At 39.9% G+C, this 20,073-nt stretch overlaps 2 protein-coding genes across 2 annotated transcripts in view; one reads left to right on the top strand and one right to left on the bottom strand.

Annotated features, from left to right (window-relative positions):
- egln1a (egl-9 family hypoxia-inducible factor 1a) overlaps positions 1 to 10,193 on the top strand; it is a 29,266-nt gene extending 19,073 nt beyond the window's left edge. Inside the window, exons 3-5 of the mRNA XM_042501788.1 lie at positions 6,493 to 6,629; positions 7,758 to 7,825; positions 7,928 to 10,193. Of these exons, the coding sequence (XP_042357722.1) occupies positions 6,493 to 6,629; positions 7,758 to 7,825; positions 7,928 to 7,983 (261 nt within the window). The 3' untranslated portion in view covers positions 7,984 to 10,193. The remainder of the gene's footprint in view (positions 1 to 6,492; positions 6,630 to 7,757; positions 7,826 to 7,927) is intronic.
- Positions 10,194 to 10,571: 378 nt separating this feature from the next.
- gpr137ba (G protein-coupled receptor 137Ba) lies at positions 10,572 to 15,825 on the bottom strand. Its single transcript, XM_042502765.1, has 7 exons — positions 15,128 to 15,825; positions 13,443 to 13,492; positions 13,070 to 13,292; positions 12,534 to 12,680; positions 11,572 to 11,700; positions 11,160 to 11,281; positions 10,572 to 11,069 (listed from the first exon to the last, which is right to left on the bottom strand). The coding sequence occupies exons 1-7, from the start codon at positions 15,506 to 15,508 to the stop codon at positions 10,952 to 10,954; spliced, it is 1,170 nt and encodes a 389-aa protein (XP_042358699.1). The 5' UTR covers positions 15,509 to 15,825; the 3' UTR covers positions 10,572 to 10,951.
- Positions 15,826 to 20,073: the final 4,248 nt, after the last annotated feature.

The raw sequence follows: 20,073 nt of genomic DNA, 5'->3' as shown, positions 1-20,073 counted from the left end.
GCAACCAGATCATTCAGGTTGCTGATCATTCAGGTTCACCTCCAAAAGGTAAAAAAACACTGCTGTAGAATGACTGAAGCCTTAAAAATGATTCTTTAATTAAACCAAAAGACACCCTATCACCCCAAAATTGTATTCGGGTCAGTCCCAGTAGCCAAGTCAACCCATTACTACTACTGCCACCCTTAGTTGATATAAATGTATGTGTTGACTAAAACATGTTTCCACTGATTTTTTTTTAGTCTATTACACCTGTCAGACTCCACATTTTTGTCACAGCATGCTCGGGTAGAAGAAAATGTATTTACACCGCACAGTGCTTTAAGTCTTTTGGCGGTAAATGTTGTTGGACAAGTAGTTAAGGAACTCACCTCTTGAATATGAGACAGAACAGGATGCTGCTCAACAGGAAGGAACACCACTTTTTATGACAGAAAGCAGCAACTGTAAGGCAGGCGGAGGGCTTCATGCTTCTCAAAGGAGATTATGACATGACATGACAAGACGAGTAAGTAGGCAAGAGATTGTCTTCCAGACTTCCTCACATAGTTGACCTTCAGACCTGCATATGAAAATTACATAATTACAGGAAACTGGTTTGCCTCTGGATGCTAGTTTGTGGTAGAATGAAGGGCATTCACGAGTTGGTTTTCTGGCTATGAAGCAGAGGATGTCAGTAATTAGTCGTAATCAAACTCGATCAATCAAACTTGACTGTTTTTAACCTGTGACTCCTATCGACAACGTTATCTTCACTTCACCTGCTCAGCAAACGTAGATAACCGATATTCATCTGTCCTGCTGTTATTACACGTGACGTGAACTGAATACCGACACGCCTCATTCGTGGACTCACTGTGATGCTCCGCAGCAGAATGAATACAGGGGAAACACTTGATATTTGGCACTCTATTCAAGTTATCTTGGCAACATATCTTAGAGGTCGCACAATATTTGGCCTTTTAATGTGCTACTAATACATTCATGTATTTATTTATTATTTCACATATTTCCCACGTGACATTTTTGATGTTGATATTTTTATCTACGAGACAACTACACATTATACCGGCAAAAAGCCGGCATATTCCAGCTAACATAGACCTTGGACCACTGTATCTCTTAGCTGATGCAGTTTGTTTTGCATTTGTTATTGTGATTTTCTTAACATATTACAGAGTCTCTTAATCTACTACATGGTCTTATGTAGCCAGACCTATCAGCCAGAGGGTCTGGCTGAACCAAATTTTATTTTATATTTTTCTGCTGTTTTTTTTTAACAAATCACAGTTGTCTTGGGCTTAGCCCAGGATGCAGTGACGTTGATTTGTAAATTTTGTCGGGAGGGGAGTTGTGTTGGTGGAACATTTGCATGTGGGAAGGCGAGCCCTAGCATCAAAATCGCCAAATCCTCGCAAAAGAAAATGCAACATATGTCATTAACCAACATTTAAGCATGGAGGTTGCGAGCTCTGAGGTTATTGTTGTTGTTTTACACCCAGCACTTAAACGAATTGTGAAGATAGGTCTAGCTATCACACATAAAGATGGGGATTTTAATGATGGCCAACGACAGGCTTATACCCGCAGTATACAACCGGTTTCCTGATGAGGAGCTCACACTCCTGCAGCAGTAGTCTCGTGACAAACAGAGAGAGAGCGAAAGCAAGGATGAGCATGAGCAAGGAGGGGCTGAGCAAAAGAATACACGACATTGTCAAATAAGATTTTACCTATTTTCTGCAGGGACAACGGCAAGTACTCTACATGTTGAACAAAATGATATCCAAAGGAGCACTAGAGTGCCCATGCCCATCCCAAATAATCAGTAGGCACAGTGGGTGTCTTTTTGGACCAATGTACTTACAAATTTGGCACGGATGACTTGACCTGTTTAGAGTATATTAGCTGTCTCATGTTGCTATAAACACAGGTATTGTTGTTACCACACCTCTTTATAGCCAACAGATGCCAACAAGTGGCATTCAACCTGACCTGCGACCCACTTCAGTAGCAGTGTTTTGCATTATATTATCTAACCACGTGTGTCCTCGCACTTGCTGAAAACAGCCACAGTTTTTATATGCAAGTCTTTAACTGCTGATGTGATGTGCATCAAGTGAGTCACACTGCCCTTCTGTTAATTAACTAGCCGGCTGCATGATGTCTATTGTTATGTTCATGCACAGGCTTCAATTATTCAAACGAGCCATCTTCCAGGACCCCATCGCACATGTGGATATTTCCAATCTGGTCTCTGATTGGCTGTTTATTGGACGTGTGTTTTATAGAATGTGGTTGCCTGGATACCGAGGCTCCGTGAGAGAAAGACCTGTGTTGGTATGTTCAGGTTCAGTCGTTCCGGTTATTTATTCCCAATTTTCAACATCATGTCTCTTTAGCTGCATTATTAGCTGCATCATTATGAAACTGCAGCATGCTGGTGTCACATTGGCTGTATGTATACTGTAAATGACACATTAATTAGATTACACAATAGAGCCCTACAGTTTATTGTACTGTATAAAGTACCAAAGTCTCAGTGCGAAACGTCATGAAGCTCAGTCACGCACGACCTGAAACCACTTCTGAATGTTCCCTGTGCACCCATGTGACCAGTACAACAGAAACCCTCTGCAATATGGGAGGAAATAGATGCAGACAAGCAAAAGTCATAGTGGAAGGAAATGAATCAGCCACTAGAAATACTTTGCTTTCTGTTACAAGAACACATTCTCTGCAAAGTATGCTTTAACCCTTTGAAACCTGGAGGACATCAGTTTTTTTATGCTGCGATCAGATGCCTTCTACATGCATTTAAACCTCTGAAATCTAGGAAAATTGATTTGACTTCTTTTAGAAACCTCGCTTAGAAGGCAATGAGCAACTTGGCAAGAGATGTCACATAAACTGCAAGAATATAGGAAAAGATGACAAGAAAATGACCTGCAAATTAGTTTTTGAAGAGAGTGTAATTATTAGAAGTTCATTTAAAAAAAAGTCCACAAACTATAGTATTATTTTTATTATTATTATTGAATAGTAGTTATTAGAATTTTTATTTTTTTTAAATTATGGCCTTTTTTTTATACAATTGTGTATACTGTATTTAAATTTTTCTTTTCTCTCTTTTTTTTGGGCAACTTTCAAGTAATTTTTTTGCAACTTGGAACTTCCAATGCTTTTGAAAGAAATCAAGTCAATTTTTGTCATTTTTCAGAGGATTAAAAAGCTCCCTGAAAAGAATAATTAATTTTATCAATATGAACCATGAGATGAGAGCGACTATAATCGCTGCCATTTCAAGAAACACCTCACTGAGTGGACTTAGATACTGTATGATACTGTAAAATGCAAATGTGCTATACAGAAACCTTTTCCATTTATCAGTTTTGTGCTTCTCTTGTTTAGGGTTGTAGGGGGTGGGAGTTTTTCCCAGCATGCACTGCATGGAGGCAAGGACAGGCCACCAGTTTGTCAGAGCTGACACATACAGTAACTGTAGAGACATGCAGACATAACACACTAGTCTTTATGTCATGCATGAACAGTTGTGGTTACAGTTTTCAGCAATCAGAACTCACCCGACATGTCATTTCTTCCAGAACCATCCCGCCTTCTCACCGACACAGGACATGACTCACATTGTTAAAAGGTTTTTTTGGGGGGTTTTTTGCATAGTAACACCAATGTCTTGCAAAGTGAGTGCCTGATGTGTGTGTGTCTTGCAGTGTCTGCCTCCAACTCATTCATACTTGAACCTCTGGGTACACCATGTAACTTCCCTGGCATGGGGCATGGAGGTGTCAGCTTTGGCTGGATTGTGTTTCTGACATTAAAAAACATTTTTATCCTTGCACTGTTGCTACCACCCATGAGAAAAAAAAAACGGAAATGATCTCAATATTGGTCTTTTTATAAACTTTTATCCCCTGTTCTGCTTGTTGGCACTATGAAAAACTATCAGTCGAGTAAATTTACATAAGTAACATGAATGTGCAGTATTTTTGTACAGATACGATTTTTGTCAAGTTTAATTCTTTATATTTTTAAAGAGAGGGTCCATTATTAACATTTGATTTATTTAGGCTTTAGTATCGTTCTGCTGCTTCTCAGTAGTGTTCCTCGTGTATTTAAATCCCAACATTAAAATTTTGGTTGAAGTAAGTCTGTTTTAGTGCCCTTCTAAAGATTTTTTCCCACGTGACCTGAGACAGGTTCCTGCATGATGATGTAGCTACATATAAACACCCTAGCCCATCTAATGTGCCTGCCCTCTTTTAGAATTATGTGTTATTGATCTTGCAAATTAACTATATTCGTCTAAATCCCTGACCGGCATGGAAGCAAAGGACTGCACTGTCATACTGTAATACTGTAATACTACAGCAAACACTCTCCTTTAGACGCTACTCTGTCAGAAATACAACAAACAGCTGGTGTATCTGCTACAGTGCAGCCAAACAAACTTGCTTGTTTTGATAAAAAGTCAATCAACATTAACCGTAGGTATGTTTTTCAAACACCAGCCGAACCGATAACAGGAGGTGCCGCCTGTGCCCGCGGCCGCCTGTGCCCGCGGCTCTTCATCTATCAGCTCACTGGGACTGCTTCTTCTTCTATCATTACTTTTTCGATCATTGTGTTTCCTGTGGCTTACTCATAACAGAAGCTGCCCCCTCTTTTGCCAGTTGAATGCTTTTAACCAGCCAATCGCTGGCAGCGGTAGGAAATGCTGGGTTTGCAGAAGCAGCTCTGATATGGCTGTAGGCAAGTGAACGGTAAACAGTGAGGCTGATATCAGTTAGATTAACAGTAACTCCGGATGACATGCTTGCCTTGTGTAGGTCATTTGAATCTAACACAGTGATGGTGGACTGTACATTTGCAATAAAAAACTGATACAGAGAGATAATTAACCCTTTGAAACCTGAGTAAATTGGCTTAATTTCTTTCAAAAACATGGGGAAAATGTAACAAGAAACTTCATGGTTGCAAAAATGAGCGAAAAATTAGTGAAACATAAAATTAGCTGAAAGTAAGCGCACACAAAAGTAAAAAGAAACAAGAAAATGTCCTTAAAAAAGCCCTAAAATAAATTTAAAAACGGTATATATATTTTTGTGTGTGTTTGTGTGCTTGTGTCAGTTTCCCCCCTGAAAAGTCAAATCAGTTTTATTTTATATATAGAGCCATATCATAACAGAAGTCGTCCGAGGCTACTTTTCATATTGAACAGGTCTACATTTTTCCACATTTTTAATGAAATACACTATATATGTTTATTTATCTAATTTATGTTTCAGTGTCTGCTGCATCACTGTCAGTTCTCTGCTCGGGCAGGGCTTCACCGACACGCACTCAGATACACAAGTGCACACACCCACAGTCGGACAGTGAGTATAGCAGAGCGAAGGAGAGATTCTACACGTGCTGCATTAAGCGTATTGCAAAGCTCTGCTACTTTTGCGAGTGATACGTCTCCTGACAAAGACCGATAGTCTAAAAGCCAACAAGTAAATCATTAATGGAGAGACGTTGACCCCAACCGTCTGAAAAACAGGTGATCATGGTTAAATGTGTCGTGTCAAAGGTCTGACTGCTTGCACCCATCTACATGAGTACATCATGTCTTTGAGCTGTACTTGTTATTTGACATCAGTGGACTTCTGCTTGATGTAGGTCAGAAGGTCATGTCCTGCAGGCGAGGGTCATCCAGTGTTCACTCCATCATTTACAGGCCGCCACACACACACAATGTTAACACCAATTTAGATTTACGTGTCGTCAAACAATTGTTAAAATCAGTGGTGCTTGAGCTGCTTACGTGTTGCAGAGAAAAAAAAACATTCCTCCTGTCTTCTTTGACCCCATTGTGCTTAATATGGTTTTGTCACACCACCGGCATTCCCCCTCATTCAAAGCAGCATAACTGGGAATAGCATTACTTTTCCTACTAAGGGTGTGAACCTTTTTGCTCGGCTGGTTTGCGTGTGAAGAGAGGGGCCTATCATATCAGCTGTGTGAGAGTTTAAGCGGCACGCTTGCAGCAATCTGCTTTTTCACTCTCCAGGTCCTTTATCCAGCCAGAGCAGTTTTCCTGTGGGTTATTCTTCCTATCCCTCCACAGGAAAGCCGTCCCCCCGCTGCTGCTTCCGATCCTGAGCTTTCCTCCTAGCCCTTGGAGTTGGACAACCCTTTTCCTTAACATTGTCGTCCTATGTTCATAATTTAAAATGCCTGACGTGTGAGATGTGTTTAAGTGGATCTATATAAGTCATAAATGCAGTTTTTTGGAGACCTCATCTCCTTTCCCGGAATGTTTTCCTTTACAAGCCGATGAACACAACAGGATTTAAAAACACAAATGTGATCAGCACCGAGGCTTCACTTCAGTGTTTGCTTCCTACAGTCTCCCCTTACCTTCCTGCTCTTGCTTTGTCCTGATTTGTATACATAACAGGGTTGTTTCTTCTTGTTCTGCTCTTCCAGGAACACGGAGGCCTTCTTCGGATCTTCCCAGAAGGAAAAGCCCAGTTTGCTGACATAGAGCCCAAATTTGACCGTCTGCTGCTGTTCTGGTCCGACAGACGGAATCCTCACGAGGTTCAGCCCGCCTTCGCTACCAGGTCAGCATCCGTTCTGTCCACTGCACAAGCTCAGATGATTTGGTCTATCATGTATTGTGAAACATTGCTCTGATTTAGAGTTGGGTCGATTTCAGGTTTTGCCGGTCAGGTCAAGTCCGGTCAGGTATATGAGCTTAATGCGGTTTGATTTGTGCAAACTGGCCAAACTGGCATTTGTGTCATTATGTCACATCTGGCAATTTAAAGGTAGCCTACCGCAGCTTAAATCCTACTCAGATTCCATTAGTAATAAGCAATATGACAGCATGATTAATATAATAGCGTGTCATGTTTGTTATTTTACTAATGGAGCAAATAGTGTCATACAAGTTGTGTTCTAATTTATTGCTGAGAGGAGGCGGCCAGCCGGTGTCAAACATGAGAGAGGTCAAATTCCAGCACGCTGTATGTTTACTTTTTGGTGACAAAATTGTGCAAATATTACAACATGCAGTCTTGTGAGCTCAACTTTCGTCAGACGCTGTTTCTATTTATATCTGATGCTCGCTCTGAAAGCACCACAGTGGAAGAAGAGTGGCTTATTCACAAAGTCGAAATGAGGAAATATTTATACGAAACCTACTTATTTCACTACATAAACCTAAACACAGTCTCAGCTGGCTGTAGGGAGATCAACGGGAAGCTGAAATTTCTCCAAAGGTAAATGACATTGCTTAAAACAAACTAGGCTAATGTTACTTGCTTTTGGCTTTATCATTTGTAATTTCCAGTAAATATCACAATATAGAATGTTTGTTTTGTGATCTAAAAAGTAGCGTTACATGCGTAGGAAGAAGGCTGTTCACCCATCTTTTCAGTGTTTAGGTCTGTGGTTTGATCTCGGTTGCACAGCTTACAGCTGATGTTATGTTTGTTTACAAGAAGTGACAGAAATACACATTCAATATATTTAATGGATTTAGTGTGAACAGAGAGCTGCAGTGTTACGCGATGCCACATGATAGACAATCATTTTCTGTTGGGATACAGTGTCATTATGTTCATCTCAGGATTGACTGCTGAATCATGTGGATCACCTGGTAAAATTAGGTTCACTGTTCCTGTGTTTGGCTTTAATATCAAACAGGCATGAAAATTTTCACAACCCTACTCTAATTGTCTCCGCAGGTATGCCATCACAGTGTGGTATTTTGATGCAGATGAGCGAGCCCGAGCTAAAGAAAAGTACTTAACAGGTAGGTTTTGATGTACAAAGTGCACAATCCTGTTTCTATTGTTTCAGGCTCTCAGCATTTTTTAATTCATGTCTTGTTTGTTTGTGTTTCCTCTGGGTGCAGGTGCAGGAGAAAAAGGAGTAAAGGTTGAACTTGGCAAACCATCAGATCCCAGCTAATGGGAGGCCAGCGTCCCCTACAAACAGCCATTAAGTGCTCAGTCCTAAGAAAGTGGCCTATAGAGAGCATGTGTGTGTGTGTTTTACAAGGCAAAACAGCAGACTTTTGCATGAGTGGGTGGAAGATCCATTCTTATGGAGACAAAGCAAACAAAAACAGCAATTTCTGTTCGTTTTCAGAAAACCGGGTCAACCCAGAGGACCTTGAATGTCATGACATTGTACTGAAAGGGATTGTGTGTTATGTTTTTTTTCTCCCTTTCACCTCTTCGGTGGAGATTGCTTACGTTGACATTTTCAGAAAATCAACAGGAATTAAACTCCCCGAGAATCTACATCTTTTGCATATTGGTTTTTGCAGTTATTTCCTTAAAGGTACAGTGTTCTGCATATGCTTAATGTGTTATGCTTTTCACATGGAATCAGCTGTTATAAGCTACTGTATAGCAAAATGTACTTGAGGTTGCAATAATATGAGGAATGATCTGAATTAAAAACACCCTTTTTCTGACAGAAAACTGTTTGGTCTTAGTTTGAATTTGATCATTTGCAACACAGTCAATGCTAACTGTGTATTTGTGGTTCTCCTATTCCCTGAATACAATATTTCATTTAATTAGCGCAGACATAAGGAGAAACATACATCTGTCAGCAGCATAACTGCTTCTCAACCTTTACGGTTTGCACTATATGTAGTGTCATGCTGCCCTCTGCAGGCCTTTGGTGCACTGCACCTATTTATACATATTTTATTTGGACTTGATCATAAATAAAATTCTCTATGAGGCAAATAAAATTTCTCACACTAAAAAAACTGAGAGGAAAAACATACTTAAAAACTACCCATCAGCAAATTCAACCCCAAAATCAATATCTGCTGCACTGTCTTTATGACTCTGAAATAAGCATATGTTAGTGATGATCTCTAAAACATGATGTGATTTCAATATTTCAGTATACTGATCAAGTGGTAAGTGACACACAATTATTGGGTAAACTGTTGTATAAACAGCTTTGCAAATTCATTTTTTCTGCACTATGTACCACAGCTGCCTGTTTGTTTCAGCCTTTGGTTAAATTTAGAAGTGGCTTTACATTTACACTTTCTGCATTAGCTGACAAATCAACCCTCTAAAAAATAAGTCACTAATCTAATCTGTAAAACTTTTTAACTAATTCAGACCTTTTCTAAGACAATCTCAAAGTTTAAAGGAGCTTGATGCAACATTCAGAGCTTTCATATTGCAGCAACTTTTAAGACCATGCTGATGATGTAAGCTCAACATTCTGTTTCTCTGTATCAGGACTCTCTTAAAGTGGGCCGGAGTGCTCGCCTTGACAGACACTCTGAAACCAATCAGAAACGAAAACGAAACATTTGACCAATTAACTACAACAGCGTCGCTGATTGGTTGCTTACATTGTCAAGGTAACGTCTACTACAGTGCGGATCATTGATTGGCCCTAAATGGATTTTAATTCCTCAATACGAGGCGTGAAGGCATTGTGTTCAGACTGATACAGAGAGCGAATGAGATTGTTATGCTCACATCAGCAGGATGGTCATGCCTGGCTAGCAGCAAACCACTGTTTGCTATGTAAAGAGAAAGTGGAGTAACAGCATCATCAGCAGAGAATGAAGTCATGTTCCCTCTACATGTGTTGTAATCTGAGCTTCTCTGTTTTTTGTTGCGGTAGACAGTCTGGCAGCGTGAGCATGTGAGTCCCTTGTGTGTGTCGCACTGGTTAGCTCATTGCTGTCGCTCTGCACTGCCCTCATTTGACGGTTATCACTAATAATACCATTAGGAACCACAACAGGGGATTAGTGTTGTTGTCGAGGTGTAGTGCCCACCCTCTGGTTCCCCCCAAGGTCACTGGAAGCTCTGTCGGTAGTGTTGCCGTTGTTAGTACTGTTTGTGCTGTTAGTTGCTAGCTGCCAGTTAAGCCGACTCCATGTTGAGAGCCGTGTGCAAACAACCTGAATCAGACTGCATCATAGATCTGCTCTGAATGTCGTATACAGCTCCTCCAAGCCTCACAAGTGCACAGTTTGAGTGTTTTTATATTGTAAACTGACCACAAACTTCTTTCTAAATTTTAAAGTATTGTCCTTTGTGAAGTTCCTGGGTACATCATGTCTTTTGCTTTTATAAGGCAACTATCTTTGGAAAAAAGCTCATTAATAAAATGGGGAGAACTGCAAAACATGTGCGGCCTGCTGCTCCTTTTGTTCTGAAATTCTAAAAAAATGTTTGAGCTTCAATGTCTAACTGTGAACGAGTCGTGTTTTGAGTCGTTGACAAAATGGGAAAACGTCTCGGGGCTCCAGAATCTGCATATTTTTTATGCAGTAGATTTTCTATTAGTCAGTAAGCATTTTATTATAGAGCAATTCTGTAATATAGAATAGTGTTATGTAAACCTTTTGGTGGTGAGATTCACACACAGAAGTAATCTGTCGGTTAAAATTCAAAATGCTCTGAAGGCTGTGCTAAGAGACTTGTGTGAAAAATCATATTTAAAAAAACACGAGCAACCTACTGTCAGTTCTAAAGAGAGTTATAAAAAACGAACAGCATCTTTCAGAGCATTTAATCTGTTTTTAATATGAATTAAATGAATGTCTATACAAACACATCTGTATGAAAAAGAACGCAGTACATAAAATAGTAAATACAGTACATATTACAAAAGTCAAGAAATATATTAAGCAGTATTCAATATAAACTATACACTGTTTAAAAGCAGTCACAATTAGATCACTTTGTACAAGGAGTGTGCAAAATTAATGTCCCATCAGTGGACCTTCACATACTGGCAGAAAAGTCTGTTAGTTCTTCTCTAGACAAAATAGAAGACTGAATGTGTCGAGTGGAAGATGTGCCTCTGTCACTATGAGAGACTGTGCAAAAATATACAGATAAAAAAACGAGGCCACAGGTCAGAGGGAGTCGCTGAACTGCGGTCAGTAATGGCTGAGCTCCTCTGGAGGAGGCGGGAGGTTGTAACTGTCGTCCCCTCCGATGTAGGCGCCGATGCCGCTGCTGGTTTGGCTCCCCCACTCGTAACTGTCAGCAGCCAGACTGGAGAATCAAACAAACATCCATTAAACAACAGCATTTTCTCACATCTTCATGTACAGTGTTTTGGGTGATTAGATCTCGTGTTTTTACCTGGCTTGGATGTTCTGAGGCATAACACTCCACGCCAGGTCATCGTCACTGTCATAACGGCGTGGGTTGTCAAAGAAATAAGCTCTGGAGGAGAAGACGTGACCAGGAAGCCCAGAGCCGCTCTGCGAGACGAGCCGCACACAAAAAAAAAAAACACAATAAACATTTCAAAGTCTTAGATTAGAAAACCTTTAGACTGAATCTCACATGATTTGTTTATATCCCAGGACAGTTTACCTCATGACCCCCTTAAAATATCTATCTAGATTGTTTGAATGGCCTAAAAACAGAAACAGACATGTTGTGGAGCTGCACTCCAGCATGTTCTATTATGATTTCCTATAATTATTCTCCTGACCCCTTAGTTTTATTTTGTGACCTAACCGCTGACTTAGAGTAAGAGCTGGCTCACCCTGTCTAGGTCGGGCTGCCGGACTCTGAAGAAGAAAACTACGAGAGAAGTGGGGAGCAGCTCCCACACAAACAAGATCACACCAAAGACGATGTAGCCGGTGTCGCCAAGAGTCGACTGTAAATCTGCCTGAAAAAAACAAAACACATTTAATATTAATACAGCCTCCTCTATTACACGCAATCATGTGACAAAACTATTTTAATAACATGTCACTTTCCACTACACTTCAGAGAGAGATGTACTTTTTTACTCCACCACAGTTATTTACTAGTTAAATTGCATTTTTAGATTTTCACACAAACAATATGAAAGTATACAATTGCAGCTGAAAAGATTAGTCGACTGATTAGAAAACTAATCGGCAACTATTTTGATAATCGCTGAAGAAAGTTTTCATGCAAAAAAATGGTTTCATGGTTTCAGCTTCTCATTTAAGAGGAATTGCTGCTTTTCCTTTTAATTGTTTTGATTATTTTTATTTAATTAATTGATTTTCTTTCTCACTAAACTAAACACTTCTATTTTTACTTAAATACATCTTTTTGTTTTCCTTAAGTATTCTTACAGTGTGGTATTAGTACTTTTATTTAAAGGTCAAGTGTGTAGGATTAAGTTTCATTTAGCAGTGAGGTTGCAGTTGCAACCAATTGAAAAATTCTCCCTTGTGCCAAGTATTTAGGAGAACTACGGTGGTCACCGTGTTAACGTTTGGTTTGTACGCTGTGGGCTACTGTAGAAACAACATGGCAGACTGTGGAGGAGTACCCGCTCTGTATGTACATAGAAATGGCTCATTCTAAGGTAATGACACACAACAGTTCTTCTTTTCAGGTGATTATACTCTAAAGAAAACACACTTATTATCTTAAATTCAATTTCTGCCAATATATCCCCTATAATCCTACACACTGGTTCTTTAACTCGTACATTTGAAGGCACTCTGCCCTCTGCTGGTTCACCTGGTCTGAAACGTTGTACCAGTCGTAGTCAAAGGAGTTAATGCTCTTGTTTGAGAGTCCCAGGACGACCAGATTGTAGCAGGCCCTGGAGGAGTACAGGAGGATGACGATGGCTCCTATAACTGTCACCTGGCACACTGACGTCCCCTGCACATGAAGAGTTTCATTAAGAAATCACACATCATCTACCTTCAAGAGGAAATTACACAAAATCTGATATGTTAAATCATACAAAAACTACATGGAAACTGAAAGTAAGATCAGCTCTAATACATTTTGAATTTCAGGCACGACCTATCATTTTATCGGCTTGTGAAGTACAACCAGTCGTGCACAAAAACGACACTGTGTTGCCAGGAAACAATAGCAATGTGCAAAGCATAAATTATGCGGAGGATTGCATCTTCACAAGAGGGTGCTATAAGCAGCGCACAATGCCTTTTAATGTCAGCTACACAAATAGATATGAAACAAAAACACTTTTATTCTGACTACTCAGATTTAATTTCTGCTGCAGGACAGGAAGTGCTTCTTACTTTGGATTCCAGGTAAATGTTGGCCAGTGACATCTTTGCGACCTTGTAAAGACACAAGGAGAGCGAGATGGCACACAGGACAAAAAGGGAGTCGTTGATGGCGACCCTCACAAGCACGATGGTGTGGGCTTCTGCAGAGGACATCCTCACCAGCAGCGCACACACTAAATTCACTACTAAAAACACCAGGCTGATGAAGAGGAAGAACAGGTACAGAGGCAGCCTGCGGGTAAGAAAAAATATTATTTATCACCCCAAAAACTGCTTTTCTAGTACTTCAGCCAAGACAGTTTGTGTTTTATTTTTTTTACAAAATAAAAGCAAATTTTAATTTAATGTACAAATGAAATGTAGTAAATCAGATCACTCTCACCTGTATCTCAAGAGCTCTGGTGCATATTTTGACTTCGCCTTGAAAACAACCTGTGGAAAGAAATCAGTCACCGCATCAGGCAAATGCGTCATGCTGTTCGAGCAGCCCGTTTTCACTTCTGCATTCTCACTCTTTCTACAAAGAACACACATCTTTCGGAAACAGGAACCCTGCAGATGAAAAGTGTTGAACTTTGGATACGCAGCAGTCACACGGGGCCACATGCGCTGTAATGCTTTCTGCCACCTCACACTCAACTCACAACCATGATTCAAATCAGCACAAGAGGATTATGCTAAAAATAAGCTTTAGGTAGAAGCCAGAGAAGCTATTATTTGATATGGGGATTAAGTAAGCAGATGAAGGAATGCCTCACTGCATACTGCATATATTACCTGTTGTTTTATAGCAACAGGTAATATTTAGCAGACAGCCCTAATAAGTTATTTACTGTTATTTACTTAATATCAAGCAAAATGAATGGAAATATGGTTCACTGCTTTGGACATAAATTTATTAATTAGATAATTCAGTGTACACCTAAATATGTGTTGTCTTGGGAAAATATTTGCATATAGAGCTGGTGTGATTGGTAATTAACACAAAATGATTCGTCAACAATTCTGATAAGTGATCATTTCTCAAGCAAATATATCAAACAGTCACTGGTTTATCGGAAAATCATGGATTGTTGATGGTTGAAACAGACAGCTGAAAACAACAAATTGGCATCATGGAGCTTGTGAACCATGTTTGATATAATGATCATTGACTGAGAAAACTCCCTGAAAATCATTTTAAAATAATAATTGTTTATAAGCTGTTCTTAATGTTGTTGTGAAAATGATTCCAATCACTCATTCTATCCTTGTTTAATGGTTTTTAATTTCCCTACTAAATGATCAAAAACTGTACAGTCTGTTCTATTTCTTATTATTACCAGAAGCTATTGTATATTTTGTTTTCAGGCACTAGTTCACATGAAGGCAGTGTATTTTAAAATACCCCATCCAGAAATGTGTTATGGCAAATAAATACTCTGGAATAAAAATGTAATTGTCTTGTTAAAAAGCTCCAACATTACATCTTCTTTTTGGCCATGTTAAACATACAGAATCCAAGCATATTCTGTTTATTTATTAAAAAAAAATTGAGTGTGTATTGGACTACAACTGGTTGTAATGACAAAATCCTGCTCTGGGCTACTATATGGAATTTCCTAAATGTTATTGTGTTTTGTGAAATGCGTTTTTCCCAAAATTGGGTTTATTTTGAGAAATGTCATTGTTTTCTAAAATGTTGTTGTCTTTTCTGAAATCTAATGTTTTCTGAAATGTTGCAGTGTTTTCTAAATTTTTGGTTTTCCGAAATGTTGCAGTGTTTTCTAAATTTTTGGTTTTCCGAAATGTGGCAGTGTTTTCTGAAATGTTGCAGTGTTTTCTGAATAATAGTGTTTTTCTGAAATGTTGCAGTGTTTTCTGAAATGTCGTGGTGTTTTCTGAAATGTTGCAGTGTTTTCTGAATTATTGTGTTTTTCTGAAATGTTGCAGTGTTTTCTGAATTTTTGTGTTTTTCTGAAATGTTGCAGTGTTTTCTGAATTATAGTGTTTTTCTGAAATGTTGCGGTGTTTTCTGGAATGTTTTTTGGACCCTCGGGGCCACCATACCTGAGCCTGCTAACTCACCTGTGCAAAGTAAAGGTTCATGAGGCTGAGAGTGAAGAACTGGAGGCAGACGGGGAAGCAGTAGAGCAGCCAGAAGGGAAAGGGCCCCAGCGTGTTGGCTGTGACAAAGTTCTTGAAGTAGAAGGAGAAGAGTACGGTGCGCAGCGCCGACCACAGCAGGCACAGGGACAGGAACACGGTCTGGTAGCTCAAGCGCTTGTGTCGGTACCGCAGGACCAGCCAGAGCTGCACGTAGATGAAGATGAAGAGGAGGGAGTAGAAGACGGTGTAGACCACCGTCAGGCCCAAAGTGACGTAAGGAGGCACGGCCGGGCTCAGGGTAGGCAGAGGCAGAGACTTGTCCATCGGCGACGGCTCCTTCTCCTCCACCGGGGCCTCCATGAACCTGCTCTCCCTGGCCAGGGGAGGAGGGAGCGGCCTCTGCCGGTGTTCGCCGCCGGTCTCAAGCTTCACACAGCCAGCCTCTCGGCTCCCTCGCCCCGCAGAGGAGAGAAGACAGCCGCAGCAACAACAACAAAAAAGTGCTAGAGAATTGGGGAGGAAATAATACTGCGAATGGGGCTGTCAAGAGGAGGGAGAAAGGAAAAGCAAGAGGAAGAAAACAGGGCTAACTTCCTGCTGCGGAGCCAGAGACAGCCAGAGAGCGAAGCACATGATCAGTGATGAGAATGAGGCGTTTGTCAGGAGCTGCAGAGGCAGGAAGCTGCACAGAGCTGCGGCTCACAGAGGAGAGGACCAGCCTCCAGCCCCCCCGCGCTCAATACGTGACGCTACGCATCAGCTGACGCACGCTACTGTACCTTTAACCCTGTGATGGGACTTCCCACCGCTGCACTGATCCCAAGAGAGCACATCAGAGCTGTAAGTTCACTTACTTTCGTTTTATTAAGGTGCGTGAAAAAATATCACATAGCACCATCATCAGTCAACACTGGAGAACTCATAAAAAGGATGATCAATACAACATAATAACGCACTGTATGACAGAGTGGCGTCAGGTAATGTGGGAAACTTTTTGATAGATTACCATGAAAATTTCCTAACATAGTTATAATAGTAACTTTATTTATATAGCACCTTTAAAAACACAGTTTACAGAGTGCTTTGACAAACAGAAAAGCAGAAGTGGGATGCATAGATGGCGATACAACAACAAAAAGCCAAACAGTCCTGTTTAACACAAGCGAGAGGAAACTAGGGTAGAGTTAGGATTAAATTAAAACCAGAGGACAAATAATGCAAGATGCAGGACGCATGATGTCAATGTAAAAAAATACAAAGAAACAGACCAAAAACAATAACAACAGAAACAATAAAAGCAATAAATCCACAAATAAAAGGAAATAAAATAGATAAAACATAAATTAAAAAGGTAAAATAGATTTTAAAAAATTAAAAGATGAAATAAAAACAACATATCATGACACATAAAAGCAAGTCTATAATAAATTCATAAAGTATACATTATTATTATTACTAATATTTTATTTTATGTTTCGACAGCCTTTACCGCAGAATAAAAGGTGCTGGTAAATGCAGAATGAAGGTTGTGTGTGATTGCAGTGTCCCTGGTTCTCTCTGTCTCATTTCACTGTACTATCAAATAAAGACCAAAAGCCCAAGAAATCTTTTTTTAAAATATTTTTTATTTTGTTTGTAGTAGTAACTTCTCATTTTCAGTTTTATGAAAGCACTAATTAAGAAACTTAACCACTGAAATGTATACATTACAGTTGTATTATCTTATTGATCAGTGATCTAATTGCAGTAATGTAATTGCCACAAAGTAAACCTGGAGTCTTTGAAACCTTGATGTCAAAGTCCTCAAGGTTCACCATAGTTACAAAAAGCTAACCGTGGTCTGCCTGAGCAGCAACCAGAGCAAGGGACAGTCTTCAGCCTGCTTTGCCCAGTTGGTAATCCAATCTTGATATTATCTTAAATGGTCAAATAAATGCAGCAGAGGTCAACATATTCTGACTTTCTGTGCTCAGAAGTCAACCTCCAAAAATACTCAATCCTACAAGTTCAAATCAGTAGGATTTTTAATTCAACCCTCTCTGACTGGGAAACATCAGGGTTGTTGTTTTGGACATTTGAAAGCTCCACCAGAACCAAGGAAGACCTTATACAACAGTTCACACAGTGTGAGCAGCTGTGCTTGTGATGAATAAACTGATCTTTATGTGTGAAATCACCAGAGTTCCACTTTAATGACAACCAAGAGAAACAGAATTTAGTTTATGACCCAAAAAGAAACTTGTCTAATCTGCACACAGACCCCAGTGAAATTTGTTTTGGTTAGTAGCAGTCGGGTTTTTTGTTTCGCAGGACGGGGGCATGTGAACATGAGGGAGGCCAAGGATGGAGGTCACTGCAGCTCACCTTTGACTGCTCTGATACATTCATCTTTTTGCATTTGAGGACGCTGCCACCCAGGCACCAAACAGGATGCTGTCAGCTACAGTACTTCCCGCTTTGAATAGCCACATTATTAAATAAAGAAAAAACCGTTTAATGACATCATCATGTGCTTTGTTGCACCTCTTTGTTTTCAGTAAAGATGCTATAATTGTGTTTAGAATAATGGCAGAGAACAAGCTGAAAGCCTTTTAAATATGAAAGCAAAAGATTGAGTCATAAAATGCAAAAATATGCAAAATATCTGATGCCTTGTTTGTTCCCAGAGTTCCCTCCGCTTGGCTGCAGCCCTTTAAATCGCCCACGTCTCCAGTTTTGTCTGAATAAAAGAGAGAAATAATACAGCGGTGACGACACGCCACTTCAGTCTGATTATCAGGCTCCTGCCACAGACACATCACATCTCAGTCCACTGCTGGTTCCCAGGCAACACGAAAAACAGGCAAACACTGACAAGTCACAGGCCTCGGGGTAAATATCCCATCAGCCACTTAGAGTCCACATGGGGCCTAATGTGTATCACCATGTAAGTGCGATGAATATCTTTAGTGTTATAAAATAGACGGTGTGTGTATTTGAAGACAAGTGTTGTTATTGAGGGAAATACTTTAAGCTCCAGATATAGAATCACTGTTGACATGTTGATGAGATTTTCTGTTCTGAAAACATTTCATACAAATCACCTCTCACTATTTAACATCCATGAAAAATGTGGGAGAAATAATGCAACACTGGGAACTAAAATCAGATAAGATCATTTAAAAAGTAAGAAATATTTGAAAAAATACAAATGCAATGTTAAAATCTTAGGTACAGTCGCTTCTGAAAATATTATAGTATCCGTATGTTATATATGCGAAATCCTCTTTTCATAAATGAACAGATTCATATTAAAATGTCTGAAGATGTCCTCTGATTTCAGCCTTTGTGGCATATAAGAGAAATTATGTTTTAACTGGTGATATATAGATATATAAAACTCCTGTGGTCTCTAGCCTCAGCACAAACACAATGCTGATATGATTCAACATCTGAAATTCAAAATATTATTTTCACTTGGTGACAGAGACAAAATATCACATTATCTGAAGTAAATTGTCTGTATAAGAAGCAACATATACAAAAAAACAACATATTATGGCTGTTTATGTTCTGTGTTTTTCTTTAGGACTTATAGCTGCGTGATAAAGCCCCACAGAGTGTTGAAATGTTCGCTACACCACACTATTGTTGGAGAAAAATGCATCTTAAAGCCGTACAACTAGAGAGGCTAAAAACGGAAAGTTTTCCCTGAGGGTGGAGGGCCGTGGAATCACTTGAATAACAGGATTTATCTCCATAGCAGCATAAATGTGCCCAGTGAATTTCAGAAAAATATGGCCATGATAAATTTTGGCCTGAGGGTGGTGCAAGAGTGTAGCTTCAGAAAAATGCTCGTCCTTTAGGTTAGTCTTTCTCAAGGTAATTTGACTTGTGACCCCCCTCAAAGAAATCAAAGACCCTTCATTACAAGTTATGAGCATTTGTTTTTAGTTTTTAGAGACTGGGGAAGGTGAATATGTCCAGTTTATCAAAAGTAAAAGGAAAAAAAGAAAATTAATTTTGTACAAAACATGCACTTTCTATTCTCACACCTTTACAGGGGATCGGGTTACTGTTTCTGAGAATGTGTGGGTGTTTAGCAGGCAGGGGAAGCAACATAATACATAATCTGTACAGATCTGTAATCTGTAAATCTTGTTCTGGTGGTGCACACGAGAAAAAGTCAGGGGAGTCATGGGAAACATTATTAATCATCAGCTGGGAGTCATGATTGTCCATTTGGAGGTTATTTGTTATCTTCTTGTCATTTTCCGAATGCATTGTTATGGACCAAAGTGTTGGCAAAAGGATATATTTGGCTGATGTTACCGCCACACAAAAGGTCAGAGGTCACAAAAATCATCGGGAATTGAGGGGACCATGAATACCCATATTAAAATGTCACGACAGTGTTGCTCAGATGAGTGGACCAAAGTGTTGGATGGATGACTGACCATCCGTTAGCAGGGAAAAAACAGCTCGAAGTTGAACCGCATTACCAGCATACCCCTCATTATCCCAGCTGGAGTCGTGTCTGATAGCCGCAGCAGGATGCCTCAAATGATTAGCGTATGGTACACTGCTCTGTGATATTGTCCTTTACATAATGTTTCAATCAAACCGGCCATGAGGCTCTGTTGCTGGTAACTGGTCCATGCTCTGATGTCTATGCTCCGATGGCCCCTTGGCTTGTATCCAGATCTGCTAATACAGGTCCAGCGTTGTCCCTCCAGAGACACTTGCACCTCCCATACAGTGGCCCCTGTGTTACAGTACCATATCATCCAAACAGTGGTGGCTGCTCTCTACTGTACTGGGACATTGACTTGCAAGCCAGGGTTTAAATTAAGGGAAGTGTGTCTATGTTCCCTCAACCCTATAAGTTCCCTCAACCCTGTGTTCCTTCAACCCTATGTTCCTTACAGCCCGATATATTCTCTTAA

This window comes from Plectropomus leopardus, chromosome 15 (genome assembly GCF_008729295.1).
Source record: "Plectropomus leopardus isolate mb chromosome 15, YSFRI_Pleo_2.0, whole genome shotgun sequence".
Classification (NCBI taxonomy): Eukaryota; Metazoa; Chordata; class Actinopteri; order Perciformes; family Serranidae; genus Plectropomus; species Plectropomus leopardus.
This window is presented reverse-complemented; position numbering and strand designations above follow the sequence as displayed.